This window comes from Phodopus roborovskii, unplaced genomic scaffold (genome assembly GCF_943737965.1).
Source record: "Phodopus roborovskii unplaced genomic scaffold, PHOROB, whole genome shotgun sequence".
Lineage (NCBI taxonomy): Eukaryota > Metazoa > Chordata > Mammalia > Rodentia > Cricetidae > Phodopus > Phodopus roborovskii.
Genome location: NW_026126575.1, coordinates 6,518,513 through 6,536,995, shown reverse-complemented (window position 1 = coordinate 6,536,995; position 18,483 = coordinate 6,518,513). Strand labels below are relative to the sequence as shown.

The window sequence follows — 18,483 nt, the reverse complement described above, 5'->3', positions numbered from 1 at the left end:
ATAGATTGTGCTTGTTAATTAAGGCCAGCCTTGCCTTCCTCTTCCCCTGCCTTCCCTTACCTCCCTTCCCACCACTCCTGTTGACTTTTATTGTAAAACCTGTTCTGAAAATAGCAGAGAGGAAGAAGAACACATTCCCACTTGGGCTGAAGCCCGGGCACCTCAGGAAGTGTCTGTTGGGTAACATGGAGTCTGCGGGACAGCCAGGTTCAGAACTCATAGAAATGATTCAGCCTGCCAAGCAATAACCTTAATTAATGTTTTAATCATTTCCAGTGCCTCATATTATTTATGTCCTTCACACAGGGTCTCTTGTACATGCTGCATGTTCTCTGTAAGCTTTGTGCTTCTACCTTGGCTTGCTTTGCCTACTTAATTATCACACTGGAAATTCTTGATAAAGTGGAGTTTTTAATGGAAGACACAGTTTGGATCTTAGACTCCAAGATACTAGATACAGGCGATACAGTCCTGGATTAATTGTGAGACTCTGTAATGACCCTCTTGCCTGAGGTTACTTGGGAAGGACACTCTACAACATTATGTACTTGCTGACCCAAAGTTCTGGGTCCAGATGGATGCATCCACAAGGAGCATTCAAAGGCCAACTAATAGACTCTAAGAATTTTTGGGAATTTTATGTTTTTCTTCATTCTTTCATCACTCTGCCTATGCCTCTGCATCTACATAGGCTTTTGCATCACAAACACCTTAAGGTGCTGACCTGAGTTTTCTTCCAAAGTGCTTATGTGGCAAAACCAATAGGAAAGACAGGGGTGACATTATCTGCATAAAGCCTTGGTTCCCTGAGTGTGTTGGGGCATTGTCTTGGGGGTTGTGTTTGGGCTTTGTCATCTTGACACCAACTAGAGTTACTTGAGAAGAGGAATTTCAATTGAGAAAATGTTTCCTTCAGATTAGATTTCCCATAGACAAGTCTGTAGTACTTTTTTCTTGAATGATGATTAAATGTCACCAAACTGAGCAACGATAACTAGGAAATTAAGAGCATAGAGTCCCATCCTTTACTTCCCCTTTTCAGTAGGTTCTGACTTGTAGCTCTCAACCTTCATTCAACATCTAATTCTAAAATGAGTGTGGTCTTTTGATATATTAGTGGTGGGAGGAATTAAAATAAAATTCTGTTGTACTTTATTTCTGTTTTTTGATTGATTCACTGTGGAGATTTATTTTTAAGTCAACAGTCTTACTTTCCTAAACCTCACAAACACTCCTCAGGTTAGTGAAAAAGTTGTAGTGCTTGTCCTAGGCACTCCTTTAAAGAAGAGATTCGATAGTTTTTGCATGACCTTGTAGAGGTGAAAGACGAAATGGAAGTATGTTTCTTTCTTACATATTTCTAGCTATTCCTTGTGTGAGGGTTAGCCCCTCACACCACTACAGAATGCCTTCCTCCAAGCCTTTTTCTCCCAAATTCTTGGCCTATAAGTTGGGAATCTGTAAGATTTTTTTTTTCTTTCTTTCTTTGTAAGAGACTGATAGATCACTTTCTGTGTGAGAGCTGAAGTCTTAACCAAAGCCTACAATATGAACTTACTCAAGACTGACAGTTGGGGTCTTCAATGTTTCATGATGATGCCCTATGCCCCCTGGGTCTTTTTTTAATTAAGGTTTATTTATTATTCATGTGTATGATTGTTTTGTATACATGTACTTATGTGTACCACATGTATGCCTGTGCTCAGAGAGGCCAGTAGGAGGTGTCAGATGCCTTAGAACTGAAGGTCCAATGGTTGTAAGCCCCTATATGGGTGCTGGGAACTGAGCTCAAGTTCTCTGTAGGAGCATCAAGTGCTCGTAACTGCTGAGCGGTGGCTTCAGTCCCTGCTCCTACATTTTTTGCCTATATGTTCAGAGTTCACTGATGGCATGGATTGTTATCTCAAAAGAAAATGGTTTTAAGTGTGCTCATAAAAGTGTTGATTCAAACCACAATTTAAAGAAACAAATATTAGGGTTGGAAAGTTGACTCAGTTATTGAGAGCGCTTGCTGCTCTTCTAGAGGACCAGAATTTGGTTCTCAGGACCCATATTGGGCAGATCACAACCATCTATAACTCCAGGTCCAGGGATTCCCATGCTCTCTCTGGCTTCCATGGGTATCCACACAAGCACAGCACACACATGTAGACATACACATACACAACTTTCTTTTTAATTTTTAAAGAGTCTCTTCTAAATTAGTATTACATCTTCCTTTCTTTTAAAAAAAAAAACAAAAACAAAAAAACTTAATTGTGAGGCTAGACAAATAGCATAGTTGCCATAGAGGTTAGCTAGTGTGCTTGGAGCTCTGGGTGGAATCCCAGCAAGCATAAACAGAGTGGCAGTTCATGGCCCAAGAAGCAGAGGCAATGACCAGCCTAGCCTTGGCTTCCATTCCCCCACCCCCCACCCCCAATACAACCACACCACAGGGATGCGGGTGCTCCATTGAAAGAAATAGAAAGGGATAGGTCAAAGGGAAATCCTGGTGGAGGCACACTCTTGGTCAGTGCACCTACCCTACTGGTTATCAAGTATGCTTTCCACATAGTTGGTAATGTGTTAGTTGTGAGGGTATAAAGACCTGAGTTTAACCTTGTTTAACTTCAGAACCCACATAAAAGAGTAGGGTGTAATAGGATGTGCTTGTAATCTCAGTGCTGGGGAAAAGGAAATCGATGGATAGGACCTCACTGGTCAGCTAGTCTAGCTGAATCAGCAAACTTCAAGGCAAGGGGAGACTCTGCCTCAAAAATGAATGTGGATGGTATCTAAAGAATGACACCTAAAGGTGACCATTCAGGTTTGTAGATGGTACATGCACACATGTATAAAAGTACACATACTTTTTTTTTTTTTTTTGGTGTGTGTGTGTGTGTGTACACATACAAATGAGACAAACATACAAATGAAAATAGAATACACATTTCTAAATATGAAAGTATCCACTTTGCCAGGCAGTAGTGGTGCATGCCTTTGATGCCAGCACTCAACAGAAAGAGGCAGGTGGATCTCTGTGAATTTGAGGCCAGCCTGGTTGGTCTACAAAGCAAGTTCCGGGACAGCCAAGACTGTTACACAGAGAAACCCTGTCTCAAAAAAAAAAAAAAAAAAAAAAAAAGTGTTCACTTCATGTATCATTGGTAATTGCGTAGCGATGTTAGTGAGACCCATACCAAACATGGGGAATTGAAGATGGCTAGAAGCAAAGGAAGAGGGCTTTCCCCCAGGGGGCACCAGCGAAACAGGTTTTCTGTTGAAACTTGGCAAGAATTTGTTCCCACCTGGCATAACCCCTGTAGTCAACCCTGCCATTCAGTTTAAGAGGTGCCACGTGGTGCTCACTGCCCTTCTTTCACAGAAGTGCCCGGTTCCCTCTTAAAGAGAGACAGAGACCCCGACCTTTGAGCCCTGGGAGGATCTTGGCAGTAATGAATTTTATCTTCTGTGAGACTCATTCCTAATGGGACTCAGCCTCATGCCGTTGCCTATATGAAGCGAAGACCAATTGAAATTCAAATGTAATGACAGTGGAGCGCCTGTATTCAGCACAGCCACCTTTGTTTTCACTTTAGCTTCTTTGCATCAAAACCACATGGCTTTCCTTTTCCCTTCTGCAACCCCATAACTAGCTAGATAGAAAAGACATCTTTGATAACCCATTCTAGAAATGAAACACAGCAATGTTTGAGCTTTCCAGCTTCGTTTTTTTAATGCTCTAAGAGATTTGGATGTGAATTCTTGGGTCTGAGGAAAAAAGAAAAGTCTTCATTTTGAAACATGCAAATGTGTCTCTCCATCACCTAGGAAACTATTATGGGACACCCAAACCTCCCAGCCAGCCAGTCAGTGGGAAAGTGATCCCGACGGATGCCTTGCACAGCCTTCAGTCTGGCTCCAAGCAGTCGACCCCTAAGCGAACAAAGTCCTACAATGATATGCAAAATGCTGGCATAGTCCACACGGAGAATGAGGAGGAAGATGATGTTCCTGAAATGAACAGTAGCTTTACAGGTAAGAGTAGATTGTGTTCCCTCTGAATGGATATGCCAGATTGGTAACTGGAGTCTTTACTGAAAGGTTCCAACCACTGTTCAGGTTGTCACGATTCAGACTCTAACCACAGGGTCCTGGGAGAAGAGGGTATCTTTTCCTTGATCTACATATCGTGTTTGTTCCTATGAGTGTTAACTTCACCCAAACCAGTTTTAATGCATAGGACTAAATGTCTGCAGTCTCAACCTGGTTTCTTTCTCTTCAAAATACTATAACATGTTTAAAAAATTCCTTACTTTGTTGCTTGATTATTTTCAGTTATCATTGGAGGGGGATCATGAGACATGATCATGGTTGCTTAGTATGAATTGAAACATGAAAATTGGTCTTATCAGGCTCATGTCATTTGAGGATATATTGGTGAGCTGCCAGCATCCTCTTCTCACCTAAGTAAAGATATAATGGAACCATATCAGGTATTCAGTTAACTTGTACAAATTTCACTGTATATCCTCCAGGGGAAGTGATGGGAAACTAAATATTAAGGTTCTATAATGCATGTGCATGCTGCATTACATAGCATGGGTTACTGAAATTTGGTACATATTATAAAGGGCTGCTTAAGGACAAGGCCTCTGGGCAATATAAGACCCAGAGGCTGGGGTTTGTAATCTTGGTTAATGAGCATATTTTTCACAGTATGTGGGTTTGATCTGCATGATATAGTTCAAAATATAATAACTATATAAATAGCTATATAGTTCATATTTATACCACATCAAACACACGGCCTATAGCATATATAGAGTTGCTAATTGTTATATGCCTTACAAGTCCATCTTGTTTCTTTCATTTTTCCTATATTTATATTTTTCTTTACTGTCTCAGAATTGTAGCTCTGGATATTTTATCCATTTCCAGCATATTAGATCCTTTTCTTTCTGTATCACCAGACTTTTGTCATTATCTAGTTAGACCTAGCCACAGTCAGTGAAAAGATTGCCTATATGCATACCTCCCACCACAGTCACCAAAACATAATAGGATATTCAGGGGAAAGTTGTTACTGTTGAACATCATATATATTCTTTTGTTCATCTCAGAGGTTTTGCCAGACATTCAATTCAGAATCCTAAGAGGTGGTAATAGAATGTTTTGATAATTTTATTATCAACAATAGTGTAGCTCAACCTTTGTGCAAGAAATATTGAGCAAAGAAGAGTGCTTAGGTGTTGTGGCTTGACTTGTAGTGGTTTTCTTTTTACAGACAACGTGCATAGCCCCATTTGTGTGTAAAATGGCTGTATTAGACCACTTCTAACTTTCTCTAAGAATTTTATTCTATGAAAATTTCCATTTTTTTCCATTTCGATTGGAATAGACAGTGGCTGACCTTTATTTGCAATATCTAGAAGATATTTGCCATTCTTATGCACACTTTTATTAAATTCCACTGATTTCATTCCTTGGGGATATTTTGTGTGTTGATCGTGGTCTTCTCCAAAATGAAAACAGATCATGCACAAGTGTTACCATTTCTTTTTAAAATATCTAATACTTTAATATCTTGGTAGTTCAGGAGATAAAAATAGCAAATCATGATCTAACTCACAGCAAAGAGGAGGTTCCCCAAAGAAGATCTAGCAGGCCAGACCCAGTGAAGCAGCTCTGCCAGCATAGGAAGTAGACTCCAGGAGTGGTCCTGAGGAGTAGAGGCTGGTAGTAGATACAGAAAGTAGACCTCAGGAGCAGGCCCCCGGAATAGTCCTTAGGAGTAACCCCAGGAATAGTCTCCTCAAGTATGTAGCACAAATAATAAAAACCCAGAGACAGATATTGGGATTCAAGCTGAAAATCAAGATAGCAAAGCAGCCAACCAACCACTAGAGTTCTTACCTATACCAAGGCTGGGACGATCCTGTCCTCAGTGTGACTACAGCATGTGCCACCACTGTCTGGCCTGTATGGCTGACTAGTGTGGTTAGCTTTGCACTCTGAACTTCAGGCAAGCTTTATTTGTTACCTCATAAACACAATTTCACCCCATAATTGGACTCTAGGAGTGATTTTCGGTAGACCACAGGAGTATTTCCCAAGATTAGACTCCTGGAGTTGACCTCTGGAGTGGGTCCCAGAGTTAGGTCCCAGGAGTTTGTACTACCAGACCCCAGTAGTGGTTCCCAACATAAGTTCCCAAGAATAAACCTCACGAGTTGGCTCCAGGAATAGACCTCAAGGGTAGGTTAGTCTTTAGGAGTAGACTACAGGTATAGTCTCTCAAGACCTCCAGGAGTGGTCTTCGGTAGACCACAGTACTATGTCCTAAGAGTAGACTCCAAGAGTATCCCTCGAATGTGTCCCAGGAGTGGCGTTCAAGATTTGTTCCTGGGAATAGTCACTTGGGGTTTCATGTTCCTTTACCTGTCTTCTACATACATGTTAAAGAGGTTTCTTGGTAGAAAGCAAGACCAATTCATGGTAGTAGCTGCAGCAATTGGTGGGTTTTTTGTTTTTTAACTACTATGTTTCTATTTGTAGAAGCTGGATCTCTGATTTCTTTATCACCCCCAGTTGAAATTCTAGCATCTAAGTACAGCATATGTTCCCAAACCATCATTAGTACAGTCTCATTATTAGTTAATACACAAAACAGGAAGCCAAATGATCATGGATGTGCACTTTAAGTTCCCACCTTAATACCAAAAAGGCAAATAGCATGTACTACAAGGGTATGCCCTATGCTAGGAGAATAGTTTAGTGATACAACACATGCCCAGTGTGCAAGTTTGGGCCTGATTCCAGGCACCTGCATCTGGGGATGGGAGTGGGGTGTGGTGGAGAAAGAAATTAGAAAGGAAAAGGAGAGGGGAAAGGAGGGAGGAGTAGCTTGATGTGTCTATGTAAGTAATATGTTGAATGAATACTTATCAGAACACTGATGTGCTGTCATGCACAAACTCTTGCTTTCAAATAATTAGCACTACTGTGATACATGTGTAGAAAGAGTTGCTTCAAAGCATTTTGCACTGCATACCTCTTTTAAGTTGCAGTCCACTAGCTACTCTGAACTAACAGCTTCTTGGACAACAGTGGTATAATGAGGTCTTAGCTCTGCTTTAGACTGGCTTTGCTAAAGTTGTGACAGTTATATCCAAATGTAGAAGTACTGTGTGCCCATTAAAAATGATACTCCCCAGAATATTTAAAAGTAATATTATATTGCTTCAGTCCATTGCTTGGATCATTTGAAGAAATTATATCCCATAATCATGCCTTTGTAACATTCAGTGTCAATAGCAGGAAACGGGGAAAATGACCACATGCATCCTGAGGGCATAGATAGCCTGTGCCTTCTTTCTGTGATGATAGTGGACACTCAAAATGAGCGGGTACTAACCAGAGGATTGATGGTTGAACACTAGGTAGTGGACAGCTCTCTACAAATGGTCCCTGAATTACAGTGCTAAGAGCAGCCACTGAAGGCAAATTTTCTTTTGTGTACTTAATGATGGTAGAATATACTGTTGGCCAAGGTACACAGCTATTTAGGCAACCTAAGGTGTTAAATGGAGAGATGGGTCAGTAAGAGTGTTTACTGCTCAAGATTGAGGACCTGAGTTCAAATCCTAGTTGGGAATAAACACCCACATAAAATTAAGACTTTAAACATCTCACATGCTACCTTAGGTTATCTCTACCCATTCTTTAGAGAACTGTCTGAAAACATGTTTCTTGCATGAACTAAGTCTTCCTCAATGTGGTGCTTTTAAACAAATCCCTTTAAGCAGGCAGTGGTGGCTCACACCTAATCCATCCTTGTACTTGGAGGCAGGTGGATCTCTGTGAGTTTGAGGCCAGTCTGGTCTACAGAATCAGTTCTATGATAACCAAAGAAACACCCCCCCCCCAAAAAAAAAAAAAACAGAGAAGTTCCTTTAAAATTTTATCTCAATCCTTTTTTTTTTTTTTTTTTTTTTTTTTGCAGCAAGGAACCAAGCAAGTAATTAATGGTATTTGGTGGTGGATCTGGGGATTTTTTTGGGCACATGAGAAGTGAAACTTCCAGAGCAATGTCAGAAATGAGTGTGTGTTGAGTCCTATGGAGTCACTCTACATTCTTGCTAATTACTCAGTTCATATTGATATCTGTTAATTTAAAAATGATCCTTCTGTTTTTGTTTGATTTCCTTTTTTGTTTTTCTACATTTCTGTTAATCTTTACTCTTAGATATAAGTTTTAAACTGTTGGGGTTTTTCCTTATACTTTACTCTTTAGCTCTTTGCGGGGACTGCCACCCGGCTCCCAAATAAATCACAGAGGCTTATCTTACTGATGAATGCCCAACTTGATTTTAGCTTGTTTCTAGCCAGCTTTTCTTAAATTGTCCTGTTTATCTTTTGTCTCTTGGCTTTTATCTTTATCTTATATACCTTTCTTTACATCTTATGCCATGGCTGCTATGTAGTTGGGTGGCTGGCCCCTGAAATCCTCCTCCTTCTCTCGCTTTTAGTTCTCCTCTTCCATGATTTCACCTCTTATTTATTCTCTCTGCATGCCAGCCCTGCCTAGCTGTTCTCCTGTTCAGCTGTTGGCCACCCAGCTCTTTATTAGACCAATCAGATGTTTTAGACAGGCAAAGTAACATGGCTTTGTTTAACAGAGTTAAGCTACTGCAACATAAAAGAACACAACACAACTTTGCAGCATTAGACAAATATTCCACAGCATAAACAAATGTAACACATCTAACTTCAGAAAACATTGTTTTGTTTTGTTTTTTTTAATCCGACTTAATTTACTTTAGTTTTCTGAAATAAAACCCTTCTGTGGTGGCTACAGCTTCTGGTGTGGGTTTGCACAAGATGGCCAGTGAATTCCTGATAAGGAGACTTGGTGGACACAGTCTCTTTCCAGAAGTCATGGGTCAGATAGCTGGAGTTCTTAAAAGTAGCATGAAAGGTGGCCTTGCAAAGTTGTGCAGGGTGGCAGTGCAGTCCCTGGTGATGTGTAGCAGTCATCAATACCAGCCATCAGCAGCAGTTTTTTTGGGCACAGGAGCAGAGACATGATAGTGCCTTTGGGGGCAGGGATGAGTCCCACCAACACAGAGCCACAGCGGCCTGTCACTTTGCATGCAACTGTGCGGGGCTTGCCAGTTTTGTTCCCCCAGTAGCCTCTCCACACAGGGACAAAGGAAATTTTGGCCAAGATGTTGGCACCTCAGATAGCAGTAGCTACCTCCTGGGAACACTTAACACCAACATGATCATTGTGACAAAAACCTTAAAACTAGTCTGGTGGCCAGCCTGAATCTGCTTCTGAACTGGCATGATCTTCAGAATGTCACCTTTTATGGATGCAACCAGGAAAAAAAATCAATAACATCAGATTTCTTATTGGTCAGGGAAAACAGGTAGATCTCCTCTGGAGTCTTGATCTTCGTGTCCTTAATCTGGAGGCCCAGCTTGGTGCTGGGGATCCACTCCTTGCCCTTGGCTTTACCTGCACAAGCCCTCGTGGCCTCAATCAAAGCCAGTCTTGGCCACAACCGTGGCTCCTAAGACCACTGTCAAATCCTCCACAGAAGCTGCTGCAGGCTCCTCCTGGGTCCTCCAGGCTCTCCCACTGCAGCCATATAATCTGTCATTTTCTGTTTTCCAAAAGAAGAAGCAAGTTGTAAAAATGAACTTGTATTGGTTTGAGAAAGAAAGTGATTTTGAGGCATTAAGCAGATGCATAGCCTGGGGACAGCTTTGGTTTCAGGCATGACCTTAAAGTCTCTATCGGAACACAATTTTCACCCAGTTTTGTCTCTGCATACCATACATCTTGCTAAGCCATGTTACAGGGATCACCGGCACATCAAGTGTTAACAACTTCTGCTTGATTATTCCATTATCAACAGGGTGCCAGTTGCTCCACCAACATTTCTATACTTGATGTGCTGCTTCGTTTTATTTCAACATGACACAAGCGAGGCTCATTTAAGAAGAGAGCTTCTCAGTTGAGAGCCTCCATCTGGTTTGCTTGTACGCAAATCTGCACTGCATTTTCTTGGTCAATGGTTGATGCGGGAAGGCCCAGGTCTTTGAGAGCAGGGCCACCCACGGGCAAGTGATCCTGGGTGGTATAAAAAAGTAGGTCGGGTAAGCCATGGGGAATAAGCCAGTAAGCAGCTTTCCTCTGTGGCCCCTACTTCAGTTCCTGTCTCTGGGTTCCAGCCTTGATTGAGTTCCTGGCCTGAACATCTCTCCATGGTAGACCACAGCTGTAAGCTGAAATAAACCATTTCCTCCCCAAGCTGCTTTTGGTCTTGGTGTTTTATCACAGCAATAGAAATGTGAGTAAGACATGTGTGTGACCTCTGTTGCTTAACCTTGTAACATGCATCTGTTCCTGAACCAATGGAAAAGGCAAAAATGATAGAATATCCCTAAATCCAAGAGTGTGACTTGGAATCACGAGTGGATTTGTGTCTGTTTATATCTGGACCACACAGACACAGAATGGCCTCCAAACAATATCCTTAATGATGGCATCAAATTAAGAGGGGAGAGATGTTGGCCAGGGTAGTCCTACAGATGGCCTATTCAGTGATGCTGGGTTGCGGTAGAACTGCTCATCTTGTAGGCTTGGCATGCTGCCGTCCACCTTTTGGAGAGCCTTCTCATGTGTTGAGCTCACTAGCTGTTCATCAGACAACTTTGGGAGCCAGTGTTTTAATCCCTTATTCTGCTTTCACTCAGAAGTGTCTACAGGGGAGTGACTATGAGAGACAGAAAATGACTATATCTTGATTATTATGTTTTAAAGCCCCATGGAGATTGACATTTAATATCATCCTCCTCTATAAAAAGTCAGCAGCGATGTCAACACTGCTGTTTATGGGTGTTTTGATGATATCACCCTTGGTGTTTCTGGTTAATATGGAGGCAAGGAGACACATTCACTTAAAGCCTTCTTTTAAGATCCAAGTCAAATCAGTCCACCCACATGATACTGTTCTGGGGTAACTGTCTTGGTTTTCACAGGAACAGTCGCTTTAGCTTCCCAAAGGAGTCTCAGTTCTGACTCACTGCCATAGCTGTCTCTATATTCTAAAATTTTGTATTCTTTCCAGCTTAATTTGTCAGTATTTTCATCTTTGCCAGAATCTATCAAATATCTTCTAATAACTTATACAAAAATCTACAAAAATGCCACTGAGTCTGTGTATTCAGTTTGATCTTTTTCCCCCTCCTGAGTCATGAAACCAAACAATTCAATGGAACGAGAGCTTAGATCACTGTGAGGAGATTTTGGTACAGAATCCTTAGGGTTTGAGTTGATAAATTGGTTTCTTCTTTGGCATCTTCAAGATAATTGTCCTTGTTTCTTTTCAAAGCAATAACTATTGCTGTGTTTTGTTTTGTTTGGGTGGTTACTTTTGTACTAGAGATTGAACCCAAGACCCTGCACATACCACACATGTGCTCTGCTACTGAGCTATACCCTCAGCCGTGGTAGGCATGTTGATTTTTTCTGTTTACCCAAGTGAAACAGAAGCCATGGTTGATAACCAGCAATTAGGAAAAGATAAGTTCTTCTAAGGATGTAAATGCTGGATTGGGCATTTTTTGTTTGTTTGTTTGTTTTGTTCTTCTCTTGAAATGAAAAACAATTTTTGTCTTTGAGTCTATTTACATAATATGTCACAATTACTGATTAAATCTTATCTGGAACGAAACCAACTTGATCATGATCTTTTTGATGGGCTCTTGAATTTGGTCTGCAAGTATTTTATTGAGAATTTTTGCAACTGTGTTCATCAAGGATACACAATATAGAAATTAAATAATTGTTAAATGTCTAGCTATAAAGGAGACATATATAAAACCCCCACCGAGGCTTAGGGAACCTTGCAGATGAAGGAATAACTGAATTTATATGAGCTGATAAAAGCTGAGGAGTGGTGTAGGACCCTAACTTCTGGGCATCACTGTTGCACTCTTGAGATCACAGCAGCCATGAAGGCCTGCTCAAGGTCTGTGTAAGATTGGGTCGTGAAAGAGGAAGCAGCTCATGAGGCCACAAACTCTGTGATGCTTGCCACGTTCTCGGGGTTGATTAGCAGACACAAGGTTGATTAATGTCACCACTGTAAGACATATAGGTTTTTGTAAACACACTGATAAAAAAATACATGAGTCACTAGAAGGTAAAGTAGAAGGAGGGCTAGGAGTGAAGACAAAAGGAATTAATGAGAGAGAGAATAAGAGAGGGTCGTGGGTTAATATGATCCAAACACATTATGTACGTGTATGGAAATGACATGATGAAAGCCATTATTATGCATAATTAATACTTGTTAATAAAATCTAGGAGCACGAATGAGTGTGGGGAAAGAATGTAGATGCATTCATCATGTATTTCCCCGGCTTGGATTGTGTTGTTGAATAGCTTTGTGTTTGTTTGTTTTTTTCTCTCTCCCATGGAGCAGCCGATTCTGGAGACCAGGACGAGCACACTCACCAAGAAGCAACGCTCACGCCTGTGAATAGTAGCATCCTCGCCGCTCCCATCACGGACCCTTCTCAGAAGTTCCCTCAGTACCTACCTCTTTCTGCAGAGGATAATTTAGGTCCTCTACCTGAAAACTGGGAGATGGCCTATACCGAAAATGGAGAAGTCTATTTTATAGAGTAAAGTATACCATTTAATCTACCTGATAATACCCTCTGCTCTCTCCCTCCCCTCCTTTTTCTTGTTCTCAATATCAGCTAAATCTAGAGAACTGATCACACAGCAGTGCTATTCTCATTACACATGCCTCATGTGAAAATGGTTTTCATCCATATCATTCTTAATTAATCAGTGTGGAAGGGTGTAGGGAGTATAAGGTCTGTAATTTCTTGAAGGGGTTAGACAACTGAATCTTACTATATAATTATAATAAGTAACCATTATGTCTTCCCATTAAAATGGTAAATACTTGCATATTTTTCTTAACTTGTTTCAGTTTTCTTACTGCTGGGTTTTCAGGCTTCTTTATATATTCCGGATAATTTGTATTCTGGATAATTGATTTTTCTCAAGTGTAATTGTGGTGCTTCTTAAGTGTGACTATTCATTGCTTTTCAAAGTCAATGAGTTTTTAATTTGAGTGATCTTGTTTAGGTTTTGTTTGTTTGTTTGTTTGTTGTGGAATGTGTCTTTATGGTGGTAGCAAGGAATCATTGCTTTACTCAAAGTTAAAGATTTTCTGTTGTAGTTCTTGAAGAAATTTCATAGTTTTACACTGAATGTTTAGGTGCATGGAATAACACAGGCTAATTTTATTGCATGATACAACATAGGTGAATAGGAATTTGAGAAAATGTAGACGTAAAAGACTTAAAAATGTATGTAATTAAAGTTTTAAGCAAATAATATTAGTAGATATAGAGAAAAACCTGACACAATTCCTATAATTGAAAATCCAAGAATCTTCTGATCCCTTGCCACACACATACACCAATGGTAGTGCAAGTTTAAACTCAGTGTTTAGAACCTTCTGTTAGTAATGTGTACCACATTTTATGGATCATAGATGGATGGGAGAGGGGCTATTATTCTGTAAAAGAAGTATTACAATGCTCTAATTATATCCCCAGTACACAAACAAAAATGTAGATAAATGTATTATTCTCATGTAAATGGCCTACCATGAAATGAACCAACAAAGGAAGGCATTGCAGAAGAATGTATGAAGCACCTCAACTTTTCAAAATACACACATGTATCTAAGTGAGGGGTTTGTTTTCTAACCATAGTACACATTTCTATGGTACAACACCAAAATTTGGGAGAGAAGTAAAGGAACAGATTTTCAGGATCTTTGGGCCAATTACAAACATCGAAACATTGGTGATCAGAGTTTTAGGAAAAGTTTTAGGAAATGAGTAGGCAAGGGGGAAAAAAATGAATAACCAGTTCAAAATCTCCCAAATTTAGTAAGAGTGAAAAGAGTAGATGAACTCAAACTGAATAAACACAAAGAAAATGCACATCATAGCCAAGCTACTTTTCTGTTGTTGTGATAAAGTGTCAACCAAAAGCAGCTTATGAAGAATTTATTTCTGTTTACAGTTCATAGAGCGAGAATCCGTAATGACCAGAAAGACACCACAGGAAGAGGCCAGAGCAAGAAGCTGGCTGATCATATATGTTGTCACACAGGAAGCACAGGAAGTGAGCTACAAGTAGCTCTAGGCAATAAACTGAGAGCTCTGCAGCCCCTGTGACTTTGTCCAGCAAGGCCCCACATCCTAAAACTTCTATAACTTCCTGAAGCATAACCATCAGTTGGGGACCAAGTGTTCAAATATATGAGCCTGTGGTGACATTTCTCATTCAAACCATCATCACTAAACAAAAAATCTTGAATACGGGAAATGACACCTTAAATATACAAATATAACAACTGATGAGAGACAACTCTCTTTTGATGTGACAGGGACTAAAACAATGGTTCTCAACCTGTGGGTTGCAACCCCTTAGGGATCACATGTCAAATCAGATAACTTAAATTATGATTCCTGTAACAGTAGCCAACATTACAGTTCTGGAGCAGCAACAAAATAATTTCATGGTAGAGGGTTGCCACAAGACGAGGAACTGTGTTAAAGGGCTGCAGTGTTAGGAAGGTTGAGGACCACCGGACTAGAAGATACGGAATTGCTGTTTGTGGCCTGAGAGAGGGGAAATAGCTCAGTGTCTACATAGACTGAAAGCACCATTAGGATGAGGTACTCTTCAATGAACAAACACTAGGAAAGATACCTACCCTACATAACAAAGAGAATTCTGGAATAGCAGGAAGCTGTAATAGAAAAAGCGAAAATATAACTAAGAAAAATGTTTCTTTGCCTCTTGATTTTTCTGAGTTAATTTAGATGATTGAAAAAGAAGTTCAACATTTTTTTCCATACAAATTTTATAACAAACACATATAAAGGAATACATAAATGTACTAAGATACAAATATATATATATATACTACCTAAATGTGGTAACATATGGTATCTTAATATTTACATGTAATACCCTGTACTGGTTAGTTTTATGTCAACTTGGTACAAACTGGAGTCATCAGAGAGGAGGGAGCCCAAGTTGAGAAAATGACTCCATAAGATTGGGCTGTAGGCAGGCAAGCTTGTAGCTCGTTTTCTTTCATAAAATTTTACTGACATATTGCTCTGTCGGCAGGTATGCCTACAGGCCAGAAGACCACATCAGATGCCATTATAGATGGTTATAAGCCACCATGGGTTTGCTGGGAACTGAACTCAGGACCTCTGGAAGAGCTCTTAACAGCAGAACCATCTCTCCAACCCCTGTAGGCCATTTTCTTAATTAGTGATTTATGGGGAAGAGCTCAACACACTGTGGGTGGGGCCACCCGTGGGCCAGGATTCTATAGGAGACCAGGCTGAACAAGCCGTGGGGAGCAAACCAGTAAGCAGCAGTCCTCCATGGCCTCTGCATCAGCTCCTGCATCTAAGTTCCTGCCCTGCTTGAGTTTCTGTCCTCACTGCTTTTGATGATGAACTATTATGTGGAACTATGAGAATAGTAAACCCAAAGCTCGATAAACAATCAAAGTAGTGCAGATAAAGAGAAAGGTTTTGCTCAAGTCAAGTAGCCCACAGGAAAGCTATAAGGAAGCAAGAACATGGTGATTATCAATAACTACATCACATTAATTAAATGCAAATAAAACTTATTTCAGATGTGAGCCACCATGTGGGTGCTGGGAATTGAACTCAGGACCTCTGGAAGAGCAGCCACCAGCCCCAACTTATTTCAGATGTAACAGTTGAGGTATGCTGAGCATAAAAGCATAGAAAACCATAATAAATATGTTAATCATAAAAAACTAAACATCAAAGTATTATCTAATGAAGTTAGAAAAAACAAACATTTCACAAATAAACACTAGACTTCTTTAAAAAGAAAGAAAAAACAACCAATACCTCAAAACTGTATTTTCAAAAGCAATTGTTTGCTTACGTTCACTTTTGTGGCTGAGTCTTTCTTTGTTACTGTCCTAACCTGTAATCTTTTGTCTTAGTCTCCTTGGTGCTTTGCTCAGGGACCAAAAAAAAAAAAAAAAAAAAATTAAATGAAAATATTGCATATCTGTGAACGCTCTGGTCTGTAGTCTAAGCTTTTATCTCAAGAACTTAGGAAAAGAAGAGTAAGTCACACTGAAAATAAGGGATGCCTTAGCAGCTGAGGACCCTGGCTACTTCTGCAGAGGACCTGATTCCATTCCCAGCACCCACAAGGTGGCATACAAAGTTTATGACTCCAATTTCAGAGGGTCTGGTGTCCTCCTGTGGCTTCCACAGATACCTGCATATATGTAGTACTTGTGCATAAAGGCAAACACTTATACACATAAAATAAAAGTAATACATCTCAACAAACATATGCACACATGCTACACACACATGCATACACTCTTAAGCAGACCACAGGAAAAAGTGAAGAGCAATCAGTTGAACTGATTAATAGAACTAAAGAGAATCTATAAGACAAAGAATGAAAGATGGAAATCTGCCATTATTAATCAAGCTGGCAATCATCACCAATCTTGAAGAGTTCTACAAGCTACTAAGGGAATGTGGCCACAGATCTACATATAAACATTTAACAAAGCACGCAAATTTGATTAGCAGATCATCTAGTAGGAGCCCTTAACTATTAGGAAAATGAGTATATAATTTTAAACTTCTGAAAAAGAAGTTTAATCTTAGGCTCATATGGTTTCCTACTGGAGAATTCTGTCATAGAAGAATGAGTACCATATCTACACAATGTTATAGGTAGAAGACAAAGAACAGTGTATGATGTTTTTATGCCATTTTTATCCTGATAAAGATACCAATGAAGGCTTGCCATATATGCCTCAGTACAAGTTCAAACCCTAGTACTGAAAAACAAAAAATAAAGAACAAAAAATGCAAGGACATTACAAATAAAAAGAATAAAAATGAGAAGTCAATTGCTGTAGTATACCATATTAACAGTCTAAAGAACACATCCAATAGCCAACATGCAGTAGCCTGGAAACCCCAGATCTCAGGAGAATGTTGAGTTTGAGGATAACCTGCATTGAGAGATCCTGTCTTAAAAGGTATATATGGAGACAAACACACACCACATAGTCTTAATAAGATAAAATTTCTATTTTTATAATAAACATCTGTCCTAGCTGTCCCAGTTCACAGCTTTATAAAGATGTTGCCCTTGATGGTATCTAGGTAAAGGTATATTGAATCTAGCTATATTCTTCTTTATGGTGATGTGAGAATCTGTAGTTATTTTACATTAAAAGGTTGTGCCTGTTAGTTTTCATCAACTTGATACAAACCTAGATATATTTGGATGTAAGCAGAACTCTTCCATGTCCCTTGTATTTGTTCTTCCCTTGAATTCATACTCTGACTTCCATGATTGACTACAAGCTGTAAGATGAAATAAACCCATTCTTCCCCCAAGTTGCTTTTGTCCCTCATGTTTTATCACATCAACAGAAAGGTAATCAAGACATAAATTGGAACCAGGAGTGGGGTTGTGACAAAACCAGCTATGTTGTTCTTGACTGGATTATGGAAGGACTTCAGAACCTTGGGCTAGAAAAGCTATTTAGTGCTCAGAGCTCAGTGGCTAAACTTTTGTGGGAGCTTGAAATATATGAGTGTTGACATCTGTTGTGATAATGGAGGCCTAACTTGTTTGATTTTCATGGGTTGTTTTGAGAATTTTTTATAGACATTGTTGTAGCCTTTGATAATTTCAATAAATAACAAAATTATGTGTTCCTGGTTATCTAGGGCTAAAGAATGTGATTAACAAGGAGCCAGCACCCCAAAAGTGAAACCCTTGCTTTACTGGGATGTTTGATGCTGGAGCTGAGAAATTAGTGGTATTTAGGGAGAGACTAACATCAATGAGGATCGGAAGTCTGGAAGTATTTCCTTAGGTTCATAGAGGGCCAAGATTATACCTTGTGATGGCAGCTGAGAGGCCACTGGTGGTGGTGCAGCATCAGGTGTAGTAGAAGCCTCAGAATTTAAGGGGTCAGGGAGAGAAATTGAGACTTGGCATCATGTGGCAGGGCCAGGGTCACTGAAGAGAGACCAGAAGTCATTGATAAGGGTGCCTCCTTAGTTGTCTCCCAGCACTTTGGAACAGCCACCAAGGACAACAGCAGCTGTGGCATGGAGTGGCCTGATTCTGTGAATGTAATGTGTGGGTTCTACATGCCAGAGCCAGAGAGGTGGCACTCCCTAAGTCCTCTGAAGCCCTAAAGAGTGTGAATCCCAAACATTGGATACTGAGTCTTTTTTTTTTTTTTACAGTGTTAGAGCTTGGTTTTGCTTTGGTCTGATGGTAACTGGGCTCTGGCTTGTACTTTTTGAAATAAGTATGTAACTTTTTATAGGTGTTCATAG

General features: G+C 40.0%; 1 protein-coding gene across 19 annotated transcripts in view; it reads left to right on the top strand.

Moving 5' to 3' along the window:
- Window positions 1–18,483, top strand: part of Magi1 (membrane associated guanylate kinase, WW and PDZ domain containing 1) — a 576,610-nt gene that overhangs the window by 466,055 nt on the left and 92,072 nt on the right. For all 19 annotated transcript variants that reach the window (XM_051203415.1, XM_051203414.1, XM_051203411.1 and 16 more), the window contains 2 exons: window positions 3,814–4,020; window positions 12,483–12,684. In XM_051203415.1, the coding sequence (XP_051059372.1) occupies window positions 3,814–4,020; window positions 12,483–12,684 (409 nt within the window). The remainder of the gene's footprint in view (window positions 1–3,813; window positions 4,021–12,482; window positions 12,685–18,483) is intronic.